The 21718-nt window shown below is 42.4% G+C and overlaps 1 protein-coding gene, 1 long non-coding RNA gene and 1 pseudogene across 2 annotated transcripts; 1 reads left to right on the plus strand and 2 right to left on the minus strand.

Annotated features, from left to right (window-relative positions):
* Window positions 1-5518: 5518 nt before the first annotated feature.
* LOC120428805 (T-complex protein 1 subunit beta-like) lies at window positions 5519-8223 on the plus strand (annotated as a pseudogene).
* A 1597-nt stretch (window positions 8224-9820) lies between these two features.
* Window positions 9821-10574, minus strand: LOC128092895 (uncharacterized). Its single transcript, XR_008212075.1, has 2 exons — window positions 10437-10574; window positions 9821-10363 (listed from the first exon to the last, which is right to left on the minus strand). It is a non-coding gene; the product is annotated as an uncharacterized LOC128092895 (long non-coding RNA).
* Window positions 10575-14403: 3829 nt separating this feature from the next.
* LOC120428806 (putative helicase MOV-10) lies at window positions 14404-17688 on the minus strand. Its single transcript, XM_039593905.1, has 3 exons — window positions 17553-17688; window positions 16042-17491; window positions 14404-15987 (listed from the first exon to the last, which is right to left on the minus strand). Exons 1-3 carry the CDS (start codon window positions 17569-17571, stop codon window positions 14565-14567), a joined length of 2892 nt encoding a protein of 963 aa, XP_039449839.1. The 5' UTR covers window positions 17572-17688; the 3' UTR covers window positions 14404-14564.
* Between the last annotated feature and the right edge of the window lie 4030 nt (window positions 17689-21718).

Here is a 21718-nt window from a genome sequence, read left to right on the forward strand (position 1 = left end):
CAATTCACAAGTCAACCTATGTGGAATCGGAAAGGGCATAAAATTTCCGATCTTTTGATACCCAAACATCTAGGTTTTCTTTAAAACCTACGTTTTTAAATACCTGGGCAAAAAGTAAGTTTGATCCACGAGAACAAAAATTACGAAATTCCATACATTTTTGACAGGTTGCTCAAACGAAACCATAACAACGTTTTTGCTTAGGTATTTAAAAACGTGGGTTTTATAGAAAACCTAGATGTATGGGTATCAAAAGATCGGAAATTTTATGCCCTTTCTGATGCCACATAGGTTGACTTGTGAATTGTGGACCGGTTCAGATGCCGGTGGATTTTCCGACGACGTAATTCCGGGTTGGTACGAAATTCCAACGAAAAATCTATTCTATCGATACAAATACCCCCAAAACGGTGTTATACTTACTCCAAAATGTTTATTTAGCAATTCTATGGTAATATATTGACATTTAGTTGAATTAGAAGATTTCAAAATTAAGTTAAGATAAGTTTTATATAGAATTTCCAGAGTTATATAAACTTTTATACTAAGTAGTTAGTAAACTTTATATTCAATCCAAATTATTTTTTTAATCAGTCAAAGATGCCTATTTGGAGTTGGGAGACTGGATTTATGGTGATTTGTCAACAAATAACATTATTTATGTAAATTTTTCGAAAGGTGTACAAACTTTTTTTGCACCTTTTTTATTTTCGTAATAGTATTTGTTATATAACTTTTTATAGAAATCATCTCTTCATGAGCTTTTTGTAGCAAAATGTCTGGCATGAGTTTCTGAACAAAACGTAGTACTAGGTTTCTGTCAACATTAAATTGTTTAGATGTTTCATCACAATATGTACATAGTGCCCAAGGGGTGTAAATACTTTTTTTACATACTGTAAATTGAAAAAGTATACTGAAAAATATATGATACCCAACTCAAAGATTCTTAAATTCATGAATCCTGGAATCCTTAAATTCTAAAAGCCTTAGGTCTAAAATTAGAAAACTTAAAATTTCTGATATTTAAATATTCTAGAAAATTCTAAAATTCAAAAATCCTCAAATTCCTAAAAGTGAAAGTTTAAAATTGTAAAATGTAAAATTGGAATATTTTTTAAAAAAGCTGAAATTCGAAATTAAAATTTTCTAACAATCAGAAAATCCTATGTTTTAAAACTTCAAGATTTCACATTCAGAAATAAAAAAAAATATAAATACATGAAAAAATAAAATCCATTGAAAACAATTCTAAAATGAAAAAAAAAACTCAGCAAATTCTAAAATTTTAAATTACATCATTCTAAAATTCAAAATACCTGCAAACTACATAATAAATAATTAAATAAACAACATACTTCAATTCAGATGTTGATAAATTTTGATTCTCAGACTCAAAATTCCTAATTTCTAAAATTCTTAATTCGAAAGTTCTAATTTTCTAACAGTCTAAAATCTACAAATAAAATTTTAAAATTCTACAATTTTAAGATTCTAAAATCCCTCCACTGTAATATACTCAAATTCAAATATTCTAATAGCCAAACATATAAAACTACGTTTTTTTTATTTCGAAGGTTTTAAATTCTGAAGTTTTAAACTTCCCTAATTAAAAAGTTCTAAAAAATTTTAAGTCTAAAATTGTGAAGTTCCAAAATCCTAAAATTTTTAAGATGTAAAATTCCAAACTCGAAGATTACTTAGATAACATTTTGAACCTTTTTCGGGTGATCTATTTTCGTTTTATCTGAAAAGAATGCTTTCAAACAGCTGAGAAAATTCTCTTAAATTTGGTAGCTCTTAGCTTTGGTAGCTTTTGTAATTGTCCCACCCGGGACCGTGGTGTAGGGGCAAGCGTGGTTACCTCTCACCCAGTCGGCTTGGGTTCGATCCCAGACGGTCTCGGTGGCATTTTTCGAGACGAGATTTGTCTGACCACGCCTTCCGTCGGATGGGGAAGTAAATGTTGGCCCCGGTCTAACCTAAAGGGTTAGGTCGTTAGCTCAGTGAGCTCAGTCCAGGTGTAGGAGTCGTCTCCCTTGGTCCTGTCTCAGTGGAGTCGCTGGTAGGCAGTTGGACTAACAATCCAAAGGTCGTCAGTTCAAATCCCGGGGTGGATGGAAACTAAGGTGTAAAAAGATGTTTGCAATTGCCTCAACAATCAAGCCTTTGGACACCTAGTTTCGAGTAGGAATCTCGCAATCGAGAACGAATGATTTGATTTTTGCCTTCCTCACTGAGGTAAGGCTATAATCCTGCTCTGAAAATGAACTTTTTATTAAAAGCTCCTAGACCCACCTTTATGTATACATATCGACTCAGAATCGAAAACTGAACAAATGTCTGTGTGTGTGTATGTGTGTGTGTATGTGTGTGTGTATGTGTGTGTGTATGTGTGTGTGTATGTATGTATGTGACCAAAATTCTCACTGAGTTTTCTCAGCACTGGCTGAACCGATTTTGATCGAACCAGTTGCATTCGACTTGGTTTAAGGTCCCATACATCGCTATTGAATTGTTTGAAGTTTCGATAAGTAGTTCAAAAGTTATGTATAAAAACGTGTTTTCGCAAATATCCGGATCTCAATTATATGCACGTAAACGATGTCCGGATCCATCATCCGACCCATCGTTGGTTAGGCAATTGAGAGGCCTTTCCAATGAGTCCAAAACATTGAAGATCTGGCAACCCTGTCTCGAGTTATGACCACTTAAGTGATATTTATGTACTTTTTTAAAGCCGGATCTCACCTAAATGCATGTAAACGATGTCCGGATCCATCATCCGACCCATCGTTGGTTAGGCAATTGAGAGGCCTTTCCAATGAGTCCAAAACATTGAAGATCTGGCAACCCTGTCTCGAGTTATGACCACTTAAGTGATATTTATGTACTTTTTTAAAGCCGGATCTCACCTAAATGCATGTAAACGATGTCCGGATCCATCATCCGACCCATCGTTGGTTAGGTAATTGAAAGGCCTTTCCAATGAGTACAAAACATTGAAGATCTGGCAACCCTGTCTCGAGTTATGACCACTTAAGTGATATTTATGTACTTTTTTAAAGCCGGATCTCACCTAAATGTATGTAAACGATGTCCGGATCCATCATCCAACCCATCGTTGGTTAGGTAATTGAGAGGCCTTTCCAATGAGTCCAAAACTTTGGAGATCTGGCAACCCTGTCTCGAGTTATGGCCACTTAAGTGATATTTATGTACTTTTTTGAAGCCGGATCTCACTTAAATGTATGTAAACGATGTCCGGGTCCATCATCCAACCCATCGTTGGTTAGGTAATTGAAAGGCCTTTCCAATGAGTCCAAAACATTGGAGATCTGGCAACCCTGTCTCGAGTTATGACCACTTAAGTGATATTTAAGTACTTTTTTAAAGCCGGATCTCACCTAAATGTATGTAAACGATGTCCGGATCCATCATCCGACCCATCGTTGGTTAGGTAATTGAAAGGCCTTTTGAATGAGTCCAAACATTGAAGATCTGGCAACCCTGTCTCGAGTTATTACCACATAAGTTATATCTGTTTTTTTCTGGAACTAAAAAAGCTGAAATGTGTGTCCAAACCACTCATATTACCCATTTTTGGTAAAAAGTGAGGAAGGCATCAACCACATAGGTGGATTAGGTTAGTTTTTTTTGTAATTGTCCCACCCATGTGGATCAAATCGGACCGCGCACTGGGCTCACAATCCAGAGGTCGCCAGTTCGAATCCCGCGGCGGGCGCTCTAAAAATTCTTTGTATTAATATGGGTATTCGGCGCCGTCGCTCCATGCCATACTTTCATACACTTAGGAGCCCAGGGCGGCGAAGTCCTTTTAGATTAAAAGGAAGACACTAGTTGTTGGTACTAACAATGGTGGCCGACAGCTATAAAGTCAACTTCGTTTCTTTAATTTAAAACATTAAAAATTTAAGTATTCGACAATTCATTTAATAAAATTAAAAAAACGAATATTTATAAATTTTAAAATTTAAAGATTGTTTAATTCTTTAACTTTATAATAAATTTAAAAATCTGAAACTCAATCAAATAATTCTCTCTGGTTGGCGATTTTCGCGATATCAATATTGCTCCATCTGTCAATTAATTTTTCAGTCCCTTCAAAAACATGCTTTGATTTTTTCGTTGTATAATCACAGACAACAGACGTTTGGGCTCGATTCTTCCCTTGTGTAAATCATTGCTACAGATTTTTTAGTTGTGGCAATCCGTTTGTGGCGCTGCAGTCGCTTTTCTCTGACACATTGCCCGCTGTCAAAATATCGCTTTCCGCCTACTGTCATTTTTCATTTTGTTGGTTTTCAACGTTTGTAATCGTTTGTTCTGGATGTTGATTTCAGCCTAGATTTCAGCCGATTTCAGTAAAATCACTCGCTAGAAATCCGGTGGGGGAATCTGACGCGCCGGGGAGAGGCCTTTGGTATGGCGACGAGGGTTCGCTGGAAGTGGCGGCACATGAAGGTGGGGTGGGTTTCGAAGGCGTTGAAGAGGTTGATGTCTTGGAGGTGAACGTTGAAATGATCGTGGTAGCTGGTTTGTCGGTTCCAGAGATAATCTTCGGAATGCGGTCGTTTGGGGCCAAAGCGTTTACGGGGTTGGCCGTGATAGTAGCTCTTGTTCCGGATTGTTTCGTTTCTGGTTCCGGATCTTTTATCCTCCAAGAAACGCTTGCTCATCCTCCCGATTTCCACCGGGTCTCCTACTCCTTTTCGCTCACCACTATTGGTTTTGTTTATCAACACAACCAGCAAGAATTTGACAGCCTCAAGCGCGGCCTTGGTTGCTGTGTTTAAAAAAGCATCAGACTAGACTATTTTTTTAATATCGATAATTAAATGAAAAAAAAAAACATCCACGTGCTTGTAAACCGTGTTAATTAATAATTAAAGTAGATTTACTATAGCATTTAAACATAATCTTCAACTTTTTATTAATTTTTTTCGAAAAATTGAAATAACATATTTTTTTATATTTCTAGGTGATGCATTTTCAAACACACCTTCTCAGAAAACCATCATGGCTGCTTTAGAGAGTGGCAATAGACTAACAGATGGCGCTAGTAGATTAGCAGGATGCGGCAGCCATGTTTTTACACACGATTTTCAAATTATTTTGTTCTAGCCGCTACGTCTGTTGTCTGTGGTATAATTTCATACCTCCCGCTCTCGACAGTCCTTTGAAAAAAATCAAAGAATTTTTAAAGTTTAAAATGAAAAAAAAAACAAAACAAAATAAAAATCAAAATTCGGGTGATTTTGGAAAATTAGAAAAAAAAAATAAATTTAAACAACCTTAACTTTTTCAACTAAATTCATTAGAATATTTATTATCATGTTTTTTTCAACCTATTTTTTTTTCAGTTGACGTCAAAACCTCGGTTGGGGCGCACGTCTTTACACTTTCGCGCTGCGAGTTGTTTTTTCGCTAATAGTTGCAACCACTCTCCGCGCTAGGCAAATATTGCCTACTGGCCCGCATCATGAACGAGATGCGTGGCTACCGAGGGGGATGTCACTCCGCGATAACACACTAAAACGCACAAAAACGAGCTCGAAAAGCATCAACGCTACTCATCGTGCCGAGTTTTCACATAACGCCACCTTAAAGCAAGTTATCGCAAGTTAACGCGCGTTAAAGCGAGTTAAAGCAACCACATCTGCTCGACTTTTGAGCCAGGGAAATCTATCTTGCAACCTTGCCGTCGAGCAGTTTTTGGTCATGTTTGGCAACTCGGTATTTGTTTTGGTTTGTTTTCAAGCAGTTTTGACAGAAAGAAAAAAACAATGCAAAAATTGCGATTTTTTTCAACGGCCGGAAAAGTTTGCTCCGGTGTGATCGCCGGCTCCACCGTTCACAGCACGGCGCACGTTTTGACGACCGGAAAAGTTAACTTTACTCCCGGTGTGTTGGTGTGCGGTGGGACTTTGGCGGAAAATCCTGACGCAAACTCAAGGAGGAGCACAGTTTTTGGGTAATGTTTTTTTTGGCAGTGCGATTAAGAGATTTTAGTGCCGGCGCTCCGCTGACCGCTGAAAGGCGCACCGCCACGCTGCATCACTAACCTTCCCCCAGCGAAGCGTCGAAACGTTTGCCGAGGAGGAGAAGGGCGAATTCGCCCGGCTGTCCTCGTTTGTGGGGGCCATCGCGATCGACGATCTGGTCAAGGGCACACTCGGTCCGAAGGGAATGGACAAGATTCTGGTTGCGCATGGCCGCAGCGCCGGCTAGGTTGAGGTCTGGCAGCGAAGACGTGGACATAAGTCGCTTCCAGGACGACGAGATTGGCGATGGAACGACTTCCGTGACGGTGCTGGCGTCAGAGATGCTGCGAGAGGCGGAAAAGTTGATCGAGCAAAAGTTGCACCCGCAGACGATTATCGCCGGGTGGAGAGCTGCCACGAAGGCGACATCTTCGGCGCTGATTACCGCGGCTCAGGACAATTCGAAGGAGGTGGAAAAGTTCCGAGAGGATTTAATGAACATTGCCTGGATGACGCTCAGGTCGAAGATTCTGTCTCAGCAAAACTACTTTGCCAAGCTGGCCGTCGATGCCGTGATGCGGATGAAGTGATCCGGGGAATTGAGATCAAGGTTTTTGGATCGAGCATCAAGATGGACTCGATGGCGAAGATTGCCGAGAAGGAGAAGATGAAGGAAAAGGTGATAACCCGGAAAAGGTGATAACCCGGTTCGTCTCGGTCGTTGCGATCTGATCGAGCAGATCATGATCGGCGAGGACACGCTACTGCGCTTCAGCAGAGTTCCCCAAGGAGAGGCCTGTACCGTCGTAATCCGTGGGGCAACCCTGCTGATCATCGACGAAGCGGATCGTTCGCTGCACGACGCTCTTTGCGTTTTGGCCGCGGAAACGTCCGGTAAGGAATCGATAGCCATGGAAGCGTTCGGTCTCGCTCTGCTCTAGCTGACGACGACGACGATGATCGCCGACAACGAAGAGTACCGTTTGTAACGCTTATCTAAACGAAGAGTAAGAATGTTGGAGAGGGGTTTTGCAGGACTTTTTTATGTTAATGATTATTTCTTTGCAGGTGCACGTGTAATCAACATGCCCATCGAAGGACGCTGCAGCGATGGCCGGACCTGGACATCCTGGACAGCCGGATCATGCTGCTGGAGCAAAAATTTAACGAAAAGATGATTGTTTCTATCAAGATTAACAAAAATACTAGTCAGATGAGTTTTAAATATAGTTAGAATACTTTATCAACATGAACTGTAAAAGAGACTGTAATGCTACTTATAAATATACTTAAAAATAGAACTTGTTTCAAACGAAATCCAACCGCGTTCTAAGAAAACTTTCATAGCGCTACCGACACTCTCGCACCTTGCTGTAGACGCTTCCTCCACAGCAGACAGATTTGTGTTTCAGCCGGTAGAACAGTTGCTGGGTAGATTTCCGGCTCGTGCCATCAATTGCAGCGACTGAGCAATCAAGTACGCGTACAACTTTTTTTTCTAGAAGTAGACATTGGCAAAGTTGAACATCACACTAGCTCAGGATCGCAACTTCAGGATGTTCCAGTGAGGTGGCTTCAATTCCGCTTTCATCAAGGTTGTTTCCGCTAACACTCTCTTCCGGAATGTGGTGGAGGTCACGTGAATTTCGTTCAACAACAGTTTATTACCAACCGAATCCGTCTGGTCCGTCTCATGTCGCAATGGGTTCTTGAGGGACCGGATGCACCGATTGAACCGACCTTTGTCCTCGAACCTCCAGAACTTCACCAGTACGGCGTCGGTACGTTTGTTGTTCTTGAAGGCGCACCTCCTTCACGTCGTCCGGCGCGTTGAACCCAGCGCGCCCGCAGACACCACGGAACACATCCAGGTGTTGATTCGGACGTTCCAACTTGATTCCCTCGATAAGGACTTCCTCCTGCAACCGATCTTGTCGCAGTTCCTAGATTCCCCATTTCAGCAGTCGGTTTTCAGCGGAGACGACGTCGACCCGTTGCGCAAGCTGCAGCAGCTTCCCAAGGAGGTCCTTGCTTAGCTTTTCCAGGTCGTCCAGCTTTTGCAGCTTTGCGTAAATCTCCTGCAACTGCTGTGAGACGCTGGAATTCGCCGTTTCGGAGTTCGTCGACTTGCCGTTCATTCCACCTTTGGAATTGATCGAGCGTCGGTCGGATCCGTTCGTCCTAACCTCAATCTGCGACACGATCAACTTTGAGATGATTTCACCGAAAAGCGACCACCGGACCGGAACTCCACTTCTCCCGGTTCCGCAACGTACTCCAGCGACCGGATTTATGCAAAACACAAGACAAAACGCGTGAATTAGTATATTTTTTTTGATTTTTTTACGGTCGGTAAACAATGCCGACCTTTCAGGTTGCAGATGCTGCCGTTCTGTCCGGATGCTGCCAATTTGCTAAAGCCGGGCCGCTGTGTCCTGCTTACTCATGTCCGGGTGCCCCCGTTTTTTTTTAAAATCGACGATCTAGTCCGGCGACGGAGAAAAAATTGGCAAAACAAACTGCTCGACTGATTTGACATCGAGAACTGTCATTTGCTCTTGACAGTTCTCGCTGTCAAAAAAATCGAGCAGTGTGATGCGAAAACGCAAGAAAAGGTAAACGAAAAAGCAAGTTAACGCGGTTATCGCAAGTTAAAGCATGAAAAAGCGGAAAGGTAAAAGTGAACGCTACAAAGGTTAGCAAAGGAATCTTTATCGCTCGGTCAACGCGGAAGTGTCATCCCCCTCGGTGGCTACCGTAAAAACACGGTGGTGATCGATTTTGGACCGGTCCCAAAAAAACCAACAATAACACAAATCCGCAAGTTCGCCTTCGAGCAGCTCAAACTAGACATCACACAAATTCGCAACCTCCAGCTCAGCATGACCAAGTCATTTGTTTACATCGAGATGAGTCCAGAAATCAGCGCAGAAGAACTGGTGGCAGAGTTCGACATGAAGCTCACTATGACGTCGGAAGATGGAGTACAAACTCCGATCCCGCTGCACACTGCAGATGGAGCTACCGAAGTTAAGATCCACGATCTTCCCCCCTACATGCCCACCCAGATTATCGCGCAACACCTAGCAGAGTTCGGCGAGATTCTGTCCATCACAGACGAGCTGTGGAAGGAACACTTCCCGGGTGTACCGACAGGTACGCGGATTGTTCGCATGAGGATCCGGAAACCTATTCCATCCTATGTCAACATCGGGGAAGAAGTGGGGTACGTTCGTTACCGGAATCAGCGACCTACCTGCAGACACTGTTCCCGCTATCTCCACGTTGGACAGAAGTGTTCTGACGTCAAGAAAGCTATCACGGGCGGTGTTAGCAGCCGTTTGACACTGGCCGACATCGTGTCGGGTGTAAACCCGAGCGCCGATGGAAAACAGACACCCGAAACCCTACCAGCACCACCTCCATTGATGCCACGACCCTCTCTCCCGATCGAGCCGCTGAACGAGGAACAACTCCTTGCCGATGAGGAGGCTCCGGTGATCCCTGAAGGCACAATCGTTCCGGAACAAGAAAGCCCAGAAGAAGAACTCCACCTTCCCGGGGACTCCACCTTCCCGGGAGATGAAAATTACGAGATTTCCAGTGATGAGGACACAAAAATGCAGACGGAAGAAGCCGAATCGGAAGCCGATTCAGCTGAAGATACAACTGCAGGAAAGAAACGCCCCGCACGACCCAAGTCGCAGAAGAAATCCAAACGGCTGTCCGGATCCAAGTCCAAATCTGGCTCCTCCAAGTAACATCGTTTTCAACCTAATTTTCATCAACATTTTATCTACATCAAACTCCTCATCGTCATCGCAATCTCGCCATTCTTCAACAAACATTTATTTCGCGCAACACATAGTTCTTAAAGGTAAAAAGCTCCGGTATATGTCCTGCCGAAGCGTCCACAGATACTGCCATCCCATTCAAAGCTCCCAAACTGCTCACAGATTTTCCGAACAAGGCGCTCCTGGAGTCGCTTACTGCCGCACGTCTGGCTCGTCGTCGTTGAAGAAAGAATACCATCACGCCGCTTCACCTGTTCGTATAGGTAAGAAGCTCAAGTCCAGGTATATGTCCTGCCGAAGCACCAGATACTGCCCGCCGTTCAAAAGTCCTCAAACTGCTCACAGATTGCCTGGCCGCTCTGCATCTATCATCCGCATCTACGGCTCGACGTCGAGCACACAAACTGCTCGCAGAATTTCCTGCCGAGCTGAACTTGGAATCCGCAACCGAAACACACCCTGCCCGGCGATGAGGACAACATATCAACAAGCAGCTTCACCTAGCTCCACAGGTAAGAAGCACAGATATATGTCCTGCCGAAGCACCTCCGGATACTGCCTTTTCTGCAAAAGAATCTCAATTACTCACAGATCGCAGCACACATCGTGGTGTGCAGAAAATTTGCACGGAACTTACCTGCCGGGACGTGCACCGCCTCGCCAACGGCTGGTGATAATTGAAACACGGAAGTTCAAACTCGCATCAACACACGGTCCAAGAAAAAAACAGGTGAAAGCAGCGCTTTTGGAAGTGGTATGTAAACACAAAAACCATGACAGCAGCGCAGGAACAGCTGTTTTGTCAAACTATTTGACAGAACCAGAGACCTGGAACGGACATCAAAACGTAAAGGGTCACACAAAAACGTGCGACACTAGCGACATCTGTTGGGCAATAGCAGCACTACGCGGGCATTTTCCTAAAGGGTCTAAGTGGATTTAAAAAGTTATAATTTCGTATCTATCAACATAAACAACATCACGAGCCAAACTAAGCTGGATGCGCTGACCAGTTTCATGCGCGCTCACGAAATAGACGTTTTCTTCCTTCAAGAAGTTGAAAACGATACTATAAATATCCCCGGCTACACCATGCTGTACAATATAGACAATCGAAGAAGGGGCGTTGCAATTGGATTGAAATCTACAGTTGAGCATGTAACGGTTGAGAAATCACTGGACGGACGATTAATCGTCGTACGCTTGAGAAATGGGACAACGCTGTGTAACATCTACGCGCCTACTGGTTCGCAAAACCGCCAGTCACGTGAAAATTTCTTCAACTGCACCTGTGCTCACTACTTGCGCAATCTTTCTGGTCCGCTAATTTTGGGAGGAGACTTTAACTCAATCGTGAACGACCGTGATGCTACAGGTGCCACCCCTAAGAGTGAAATGACTTCACGATTGATGACTTCGCTTGACCTGATCGATGTGTGGAGGGAGATACATCGGAATCAAACAAACTACACTTTCGTTCGAGGAGGTTCTGGTTCAAGACTGGATCGTTTTCTTGTGTCGAAGTCAACAAGAGAGCACCTAAGGACAATCCAACATGCTGTTACTTGCTTTAGTGATCACAAAGCTGTGATAGTGCGCATGGTGATGCCAGTTGCGGGTACAAATATTGGTCGAGGAGTTTGGAGATTGAACGCAGCAACTATGGACGATGAGGACACAATGGCTGAGCTGCAACGGAAATGGGACTATCTAGTAAGGCAGCGACGAAACTTCACATCCTGGCTAATCTGGTGGATAGAATTTGCTAAACCAAAGCTGGCTGCCTTCTTCAGATGGCGGTCATCGATCCAAAATAGGGAGTATCGAGACTCAATGGAGCTCTTGCATGGGGAATTAGCTCGACGCTATGAACTGTACATCGACGACGCTTCGCAGCTTACTCGCATCAATCACATCAAAAGCCTGATGCTGAGAATGCAGAGGGAAAGATCCAACAAATCACGCCTGCTATATGATACCTACCTACAAGGAGAACCGACAAGCACGTTTCACCTGGCCGAAAAAAGCCAAAATCGAAAGTCAACATACATTCACCAGCTAGAGATTGACGGAAGAATCATCCAAGGACCGGAAGTCGTACAACATGCAGTGGAGTACTTTGAAAACCTGTTCTCAAACAACATTGTGGACTTTCATTCACCTGACTTTGTGCCAACCTGCAGCATCCCTCCAAACAATGAACGCAACGAAGCAATCTTGGAACCTGTGAGCGAAGAAGAAATTCTCAAGTACATCAAGCAAAGCTGTTCGAGGAAGTCACCTGGCGAAGACGGTCTACCCAAAGAATTTTACTCGAAAGCGTGGGACATCATCAAGCAGGAATTCACGCTGACAATGAATGAAGCTCTTCAAGCACCAGACACTACTTCCAAATTCATGAATGGAATAGTTGTGCTGGTGAAAAAGAAGGGTACCGGAAAGGACATGAAGGCGTACAGGCCGATTACGCTGTTAAACTTTGATTACAAAGTCTTAACTAGAATAATCAAACAACGAATCACGCCTCTTGTCGAAACAGTTCTTTCACGTCACCAGAAGTGCTCCAACGGGAAGCATAACATCTTCGAAGCAACGACAAAGATCCTGGACAAAATCTCTGCACTGAAATTCCGTGGCCAGCCTTCCATGCTTGTCTCTTTTGACATGGACCATGCGTTCGATCGGGTCAACCACAGCTTCCTCTTCAGGGTGATGGAGCAGATGAACTTTAATCCTCGCTTGATCAACTTCTTACAAAAAATTACTAGGAACTCGTTCTCTAGAATTCTGGTAAACGGAAATCTATCACGTCCGTTTCAAATACTACGGTCCGTAAGGCAAGGCGACCCTCTCAGCATGCTGCTCTTCGTCCTATACATGCAACCATTGGTCGACAAAATTGTTTCAGAGGGACTCGCTGGCGACGCGCTGAACGTTTACGCAGACGATCTAAGCATATTTGTACCAGACGGAAGACGACTCACGCAGTTAGTCAACGTGATCAAAGCTTATGAACCAGTTTCTGGTGCAGTTCTCAACCTTGCGAAGACAGTGGCGCTGAAAATTGGAAATGTAGACACAAATGGTATTCCGCCTTGGCTGAATTTCGAGGACTCCTGCAAGATCTTGGGGCTTATCTTCACGGATACCGTGAAGAAATCCATGGAGCTTACCTGGCAAAACATTTTGAAGCAGTTGAAATGGCGACTGTGGACGTGCAAGTCTCGAGTTCTAAATCTGATCCAGAAAGTCATCCACATCAACACCTTTGTGTCTTCCAAACTGTGGTACGCAGCTTCAACACTTCCGCTTCCCAAAAAGTTTGAGACGCAGATTCTGAAAGAATTTCGGAATTTCCTGTGGATTGGTGGGAAACAACACATCCGGCTGGAGACTTTATCTCTTCCCAAATCTCGTGGTGGTCTGAATCTTCACTCACCTGGCCTCAAATCAACTGCGCTGATCACAAACAGGATGCTGAAAAATGAAAGTGAACTAGACCTCTTCAGGGACATGCGATACAACACACCTTTCTTTCAGATACCAGCCGCTTACCCACAAATCAAAACAACTGTTCTGGAAATATCAACACTGTCACCACGTGCAATTCAGCAGCCCAGCTCGTTCGTCATCTTCCAAGAGCTCCTGGAGGGTGAATGTGATCCTGCCATCCTAGAAACCCAGCGAGAATGGAGACGTATCTTCAAACAACTAGGAGATCAAAAACTGGACTCTACACTTCGATCCAATTGGTATTGCGCAGTACATGGGAAAATCCAACACAACGAGCTGCTGCATCGGCAAAACAGACGATCTAGTCCGAACTGTGACCATTGTCCGCGGACAGTGGACACACTAGAGCATAGGCTATTCGAGTGTCGCATAGTTTCCCCAGTATGGAGTTATGCGAAAACAAAACTGAATGCTATTAGTCCTAACCTTAGACATAAACGGAATGAGTATTTTCTGTATCCATCATTTAGTCGATTGTCACGAGAGCATTCAATTCAAACAAAACTCATTGTTGCCAAATATTTATATTTTGTTTGTAATAATTCTATAGATAACATTAGTGTAGAAAACTTCAAATTTGAACTTTAAAATTTTAAGCGAATAAACAAGGACTATTACAAAAAAAAAAATTTTTATTTTTTGAATTTTTAACTTGTTTTTGTTGTTTGTTCGCTTACTTAAGGCCACTTTAACCTTCTTGGTCATTCAGTGCCTAACAGTTTTAAATAATTTATCAAATTTTAAATTTTTTATATTATTAAATCAAGAACAAAATAATTTTTTTATTTACTTTTAAAAATTTATTTAAAAATTGTATTTTTTTATAATTTCGGATTCAAATATTTTTCAAAGCTTATGTTTCGTAAAATTCGCAGCGACTAAATCGTATTACTGGAACCAATAGAAATATTCCGGACACCAATCTAAATGTTTTGATCAACGATTGTCGATCTAATTTTTAATAATGGTGATGTAATGATCGTATTGAAAACGATCACAATGTGACGACCACTTGCAATATTCAGGTAATTGGCTAAATTTGTGATTTATACTAAAATATTTCAAGTTTGAACACACTTTTTTCCCAAAGGATTGTCGTTGTATTTATCAAAGTCCAAAAAAGTACAACATTAATTTGAAAAGAAATCGAATCAAACGTCCACGTTTGTACGTTCCACTACAAATAAAATCACATGATGTTCAATTCAGAAAGAATTAAAACTATCTTTGGAAGCACCTTAAAAGCTACAATCTAACTATCCCCCTTCGCCTTCCCCCCATCCTTCGCAAACAGCGCATCGAACATCCGCTCGCGCTTGGTCCGCTCGACGATCCGGGACGCGTCCAGCCCGAACCCTTTCCCGACGACGGCTCCGTTTTGCTTGCAGTAGCGCACCAGCTCGAACCAGTTCGCATCGTGCTGAAGAGTGTAGCTGTTCCCGATGACCACCAGCAGGGCTTTGGCCCGCGTCATGGCCACGTTCAGCCGCTTCACGTTGTTCAGAAAGCCGACGTCGGCGGTGTGCGAACGCACCGTTGAGAGCAGGACGATCAGCTTCTCGCGACCTTGGTACTGCTCGACGGAACCGACCTCGACAGCGGGCCATTTGTGGCGTTCGCAGAGTTGTTTGAGCTGCTGGACTTGGAGCTGGTAGGGGGAGATTATGCCTATGTCTTGCTGGGTGATGGTGCGCCCGTTGATTCCGGAACGGAGGATGAAGTCCAGGTAGAATTCGACCATTTCGACTTCCTTGGCGTTCATCCGGCTTCGACCGAAGCTGGACTCGTTTTCGCCGAGGACGGTGTGTAGAATGATGGGGAGGTTCTTGTTCGGGAGGAACTTCCAGTTCTCGACGAAGCTGACCTCTTGTGGGGGTGCGAGCGCGATCAGTTCGTTCTCGTAGAAGCGCTGGTTGGAGAAGCGGAGGAGTGCCTCGTGCGATCGGAAGTTCCTTCGGAGTTTGGAGATGATCAGAGTGTTGTACTGGTTCGTTTGTGGGTCTTTCTGGTACACCGGCAAGTTCATGAGTCGCTCCAGCATCGACATCCCAAGACCCATCTTGTCCGCGAGCTCGCTGCGAACGACTGGGCCGAGTTGGTGGGGATCTCCGGCGAGGACGACGCTCGCGCACAGCTTCTTGGACGTGGTAACGAGTCCGGCCAGAGCAACGAGCGCAGCCGGTTCCGAGGCGCTTCCGCACTCGTCGATGAACACGTGCTTGAAGTGACTCGGCCTAACGCGACACTGCACCAACCGGCCGCACGTCGTCAAGCTGCAGATGAGGACGTTCGTCTGGTCCAGCTGCTCCCACGTTGGCCACTGATAGCTGCCGGTGGACAGGTTGGAGATCTGCTTCAACGGTTCCGGCAGCTCGTCGATGCGCTTCTCGACGGATCGCGAGAAAAACCGGAGCAGGTTCTTCGAAGGAAGGTAGTTTAGGAGGCGGACCGCGAGTTCGTCGCAGGCCGCGTTCGACTGGGCCGTTACGAGGATGTGCTCCGACGGATGGCGCGTACAAATCTGAACGATGGCTTCCACGAGGGTTGTGGTCTTGCCGGTTCCGGGTGGACCAAACAGGATGTACGGCAGCGGGTAGGCGGTTCGATTGACAATGTTCCGGACGGCCGTTTGCTGCTCGACGTTGTTCTCAAGCCCCGGGTTGAACCAGGCTTTGCTGAAAGATTCAACAAGTTAAATAACTTTTACTGAACAAGTTCAACTAACTCACATTTCCCTGATCGTCGATCGTGGCGTGGGAGGTACCTCGGGAAAGAACAACGATGCCACTTGATCACGCCGCACCAAATCCAACGCCTGAAGTTCCAGCCGGCACACGAGGCGGTCAACCTGCAGCCTCACCTGGCAGCTACAATTGGCCTCGACCTTCTTTTCCAGTTCAACAACCAGATGTTCGGGCAGCACCTGGACAACGGTGCCTCGAATTTCGACGTTTCCCCTGTTGGGATCGACCAGCGTCAGGTTGATAATGTCCCCGGCGGCAAGATTCGTCGGCAGGGCGTTAAAGTGGACGGTATCTATGCGGTACTGGCAGTCGACCTCGGTCGGAACGATGACGGCTTGATCAGCCTGAAACTTAGCGAGATCCAACTGAACGTTTAAGTCGTGCACGTGAATCATAACTTCCAGCATGTCGCAGTAATTTGCGATGGTCAGTCGCGCCGACGGTCCCGTGGTGCACAGATATCGGATTGCGTCCAGCAGAATCCGTTCAACGAGCGTTTGCTCCTTCGACATCTGCAGATTGTTGGAGATCAACGCAGTCAGCTCCGGCTTCGGGAAGAATTCATCAAGTTGACCAGGTCGCAACGGAGGAGAAACGGTTCGAACGATGATCTGGTAATGCTCAATGTACTCCGTTTGTTCGTTCTCCTTGCGGCAACTTATCAACAGCCAAAACTTGTCGTAACTCTTGAAAAAGATGTGATTCGGGAGCAAAAAACTACGAACTTCATTGGATTCCAACAACTCCAGCTTGGTGTGCACCGGAAACAGCAACGTACTCGTGTGATACACAAAGACGGAACCCACATACACCGGACCAGGCTGGCGACTCTTGATCTTCAACGGCGACGTCAACCCTTTCTGATCATACTGAAAACAAACATTCAGCTGGCATTTAACCGTCTGCAACCCACCCCCAGCCTCAATATCCGGCAGCGAATCGTGCTTCTTCATGTGCAGCCGCAAACCCAGCGCACTCCCAAAGCTAACCCGACACAACAAACAACTCAAGCTGTTCGCTTTCAACTCAAAATCCGTCTTCACAGCCCGGGCCACCGTGGTCACGTACTTCAAGTGCACGTTCAGCAAATTCAACCTCTTCTCCGACTTCCTCCCCTCAACCGCTGCTGTTGGACACGATTGAAACGACTTGACCGAGTCACATTCGTCCTCCTCCCCCTCCTCTTTCTGCAGCATCAGCGGCAGCAGCTTCTCCAGGTCAATCCGATACTCGGACTGGACGACCTCCACCAGCAGAGGCGATCGTTGCATCAGGGCCTGGAACTCGCGCAGCCGGACGTCCTTCCGGTACTGGTTGAACAGTTCCGCCTGGAAGCGACGGAAAAGCTTCTCCGAAGGCACCCGGCCGTCCTGGTCGAGCTCGCCCGCGGTGTGGCACTCGAGTAAGGATTTGCGCAGGATCTCCTGCGGGTTGTCTGGTGGGAATGGGGACCATGATTTGAAGGTATTTGCCGAAGGATCGGACGAATAATTTACCTCTGCGGACCACGTCCATGACTGGGTGGTTCCAACGTTTCGAAAGACGGGAACCGGCTCTGAGAACGTCGATCGGAACGTTGTTTTTCTTGCAAATTCCGTTGAATTTTAGCACGTCAAACTCACGATCCACACACTGACAGATTGTTTCGAGTGTACACGCTAACCGAGACATGCAACAAATTCACTTTTACTCCTAACTTTTTTAAAATTCTAAAATTCTATAATAATTCTAAAGCTCTAAAATTATAAAATTCTAAAATTTTAAAATTCTAAAATTCTAAAATTCTAAAATTCTAAAATTCTAAAATTCTAAAATTCTAAAATTCTAAAATTCTAAAATTCTAAAATTCTAAAATTCTAAAATTCTAAAATTCTAAAATTCTAAAATTCTAAAATTCTAAAATTCTAAAATTCTAAAATTCTGAAATTCTAAAATTCTAAAATTCTAAAATTCTAAAATTCTAAAATTCTGAAATTCTAAAATTCTAAAATTCTTTCTAAAATTCTAAAATTCTAAGAGTCTAAAATTCTAAAATTCTAAAATTCTAAAATTCTAAAATTCTAAAATTCTAAAAAACTTAAAATATATTTTAAAATTATAAATTTCCAAAAAATCAGAAATTCTAAAATTCTTAATTCAAAAATTATAAAATTCGAACATTAACAAAACTAAAAATTTAAGATATTCTCATATTTTGAAAATACGCAAAACCGAGTCTTGCAACAAACTCGCAGAGTTTTAGAAATTGATTTTTTTTAATTTTCAAAATTTTAGAAGTTAATATTTCAACCTAGGAAGTTGTTGTCTTCTTATTCCAAAATTTACTAACTTATGGACCCAATCCTGCATCAATCTGATTGTTAAAATAGAGAGATTTTGTTGTAAATCGCTTAGTAGACAGTACTTTAGGGGATGAATAAAAAGTTATATCGATAGTTCCCGTAGTTTCAAAAATACTAAAATATCTGTAACTTAAATTTGGGTGCAAAAGCTCTGGTTGATGTGCACCGTTAAATATTAAGTATTTCAAAACAAGCCTTACCCGACCAACTTCGTTCTGCCTTTTTTCGTTTGTAGACGTTTTTTGCTTATTCAGCCTCCTGTGATCAAAATATGATTTTACGTAATTTTCTCCATACAATTTGCCGATGCTCCGGAACCGGTTCCAGAGTGGCCGAAGTGTCAATTAGTTAGCGTAAGAACCTTCCTTGGACTTATACGAACCCAACGCAACAAAGAGCACCTCGATCCGACGTTCCGTGTTGAATTGATTCGCGTTCGAACAAAACCGTCGAAATTTTTTATATATATAGATTCTAATATTCGTAAGTTCTCAAATTTTATTTTTTTTAATTCTAGGATTTCGAAAAATCTTAATATCTATTCTAAAATTAAAAAAATCAAGAATTTAAAAATTCTAAAATTCTAAAATTCTTAAATAATTATTCTAAAATTCTAAAATTAAAAAATATCAAAATTGCTTAAGTTCTAAAATTTTAAAATTCAAAAATGTCCACACAAAAAAAAACAAAAAAAAGATATTGCACTGTAATTTGGATTTGGCCCCCACTTTTCTCTCGCACTTCTGACAACAAAATTTCCAAAAACTATAGGCAACCAGCAGTTGTTTATTTACATTTCCAGTCGCAGTTTCCACCAAACTGGACATTCGCCGTGACATTCGCACTTTAAAATTGCGATTGACAGGTGAGCAACATCGGCTCGCTTTGATCATTTTTGAGAAAATTAAAATTTCCCAAGCCAGTTTGACAAGTGGCAATAGTACGATCGATAGCAATAATTTAGTGCGAAGTTCAAGTTAGTGAGAATTGCGCAATATTCTGAAATTTTAAAACACGCAGAATTCTAATTCGAAGAGTTTTAGATATTTAGAATTATTTTTTTTTAATTTTCAAAATTCGATGCCAACATTTCAAAAAGCATCATGTACATACCATCCTTTTTGAGAAAAACGCATTTGAATGTTGAACATCCATTTTCAATTTCCATTTTAATATAGTTCGTGTACTTAGGATCGCTGGTAACCGCCGACAATGACACCAGCAAAGAGATCCGGACTCGTATTTTTGCTGGAAATCGTGCGTACTTCGGATTACGGAAAACCCTTACTTCGGATCGAGTGCAACGCCGCACGAAGCTGACGATGTACAAAACACTGATTAGATCGGTAGTCCTCTATGGCCACGAGACCTGGACGATGCGGCAGGAGGACGAACGTGCCCTTGGAGTTTTCGAACGGAAGGTGCTACGAACGATCTACGGTGGAGTGCAGGTGTCTGACGGAGTGTGGCGAAGACGCATGAACCACGAACTGCACGCGTTTCTTGAAGAACCGACCATCGCCACCCAGGCGAAAATCGGGAGGCTCAGGTGGGCCGGCCATGTCACCCGAATGGACGAAAGCCAGCCTGTCAGACTGCTATTTGACCGCGCTGAACCAGCTGGCGGAACAGGCAGAAGAGCAGGGAAACCGCGCGCACGGTGGGGAGACCAAGTGAATGGTGATATCCGGAAGATCTGTAACCTGGGAAATTGGAGAGTAGCAGCACAAGACCGAGAAAGATGGAAGCGTCTTCTTGCTACAGCACGCGTACCTGGTGCGCTATGCTGATTGGTATGGTATGGTATGTATTTTAATATAAAATCAAAATAAGCTGTTCTAATGATAACAAACAATGAAATACGTTGCTTCTATTGAAACTTGATCATCCAAATTTAATAAAACATTATTTCCGTAATTTTATTTGAGAAAAACAAACATAACTTCTTTTGAAATCACCAACGTCTATATTACCCTGCTTTTATTGAGGGGGACGCTATGTTATGATTCGTTTTTCTTCGCCGAATGCACATGGCACTTTTTTCATGATGCTTTTTTTTCGTCACGAGGTTCATGTAGTCTTTTGTTTGACAGGTTGACAGGGCTATATAAACAGGGACTGCTGATGGCAGAGATTTTGTTTATGTTACTTTATTTAAAATCATGATTAAACAGACTTTACTGTTGTAACTCATTTTTGGTGGAGAGGTAGCTTAAGTACGGTATGCTGATCGGAAGGAACGCGGTCAAGAAATGTTGCGTGTTCTTTTCGTGACCCCCCCAAGAAAAGTTGACAGCTCGGTTGACAGTTCGGTATGAGCGCGATTGACGGTGTGCGCGATTGAGGTTCTTTCGAGGAAAAAAATAAAAAGATTAAAAATATTCAAAACTTAAAATTAAATAGATTAAAAATGTTTATTCAAAAACATTTAACAACAATTATAAACAAAATTAAGAAATCAATAAATAAAAGAAAATTTAGAAATTCTTATATTCTAAAACAAGAAAAACTGAAATAAAAAAAATGTAATTATGAAATAAGGAAATTAAAAAACCAGGGAATTAGGAAATTTGGAAATTATGATAATAGCAAATTAGTAAAATAAAGAAAATAAGAAAATTAGGAAATTATGAAATTATGAAACAAGGAAATTAAGAAATAAGGAAATTAGAAAATTAATATGTAAGGAAATTGAAATGTTAGGAAGTTAGGAAATTAGGAGATGAAGAAATTAGGAAATTAGGAAGTTAGGAAATTAGGAAATAAGGAAATAAAGAAATTTTTAAAATTAGGAAACTAGAAAATTAGGAAGTAAGGAAATTGGGAAATTAGGATATCAGGAAACTAGGAAATTAGGAAGTTAGGATATTAGGAAAATGAGAAATTAGGAAATTAGGAAACTAGGAAATTAGGAGTTTAGGAAGTTAGGAAGTTAAGAAATTATGAAATTAATATTTTGGGAAATTAGGAAGCTAGGAAATTAGGAAATTATGAAATAAGGAAAATAGGAAATTCAGAAATTAGAAAATCGTGAAATAAGGAAAATAATATGTTAGGAAATAAGGAAGTTAGGAAATTAGAAAATTAAGAAGTTAGGAAGTTAGGAAATTAAATTATGAAATTAGAATATTAGGAAGTGTGGAAGTTAGGAAGTTTGGAAATTGGGAAATTAAATTCTTAAATTCTTAAATCTTTAAATTCTTAAATTCTTAAATTCTTAAATTCTTAAATTCTTAAATTCTTAAATTCTTAAATTCTTAAATTCTTAAATTCTTAAATTCTTAAACTCTTAAATTCTTAAATTCTTAAATTCTTAAATT

Source organism: Culex pipiens, chromosome 2 (genome assembly GCF_016801865.2).
Source record: "Culex pipiens pallens isolate TS chromosome 2, TS_CPP_V2, whole genome shotgun sequence".
Classification (NCBI taxonomy): domain Eukaryota; kingdom Metazoa; phylum Arthropoda; class Insecta; order Diptera; family Culicidae; genus Culex; species Culex pipiens.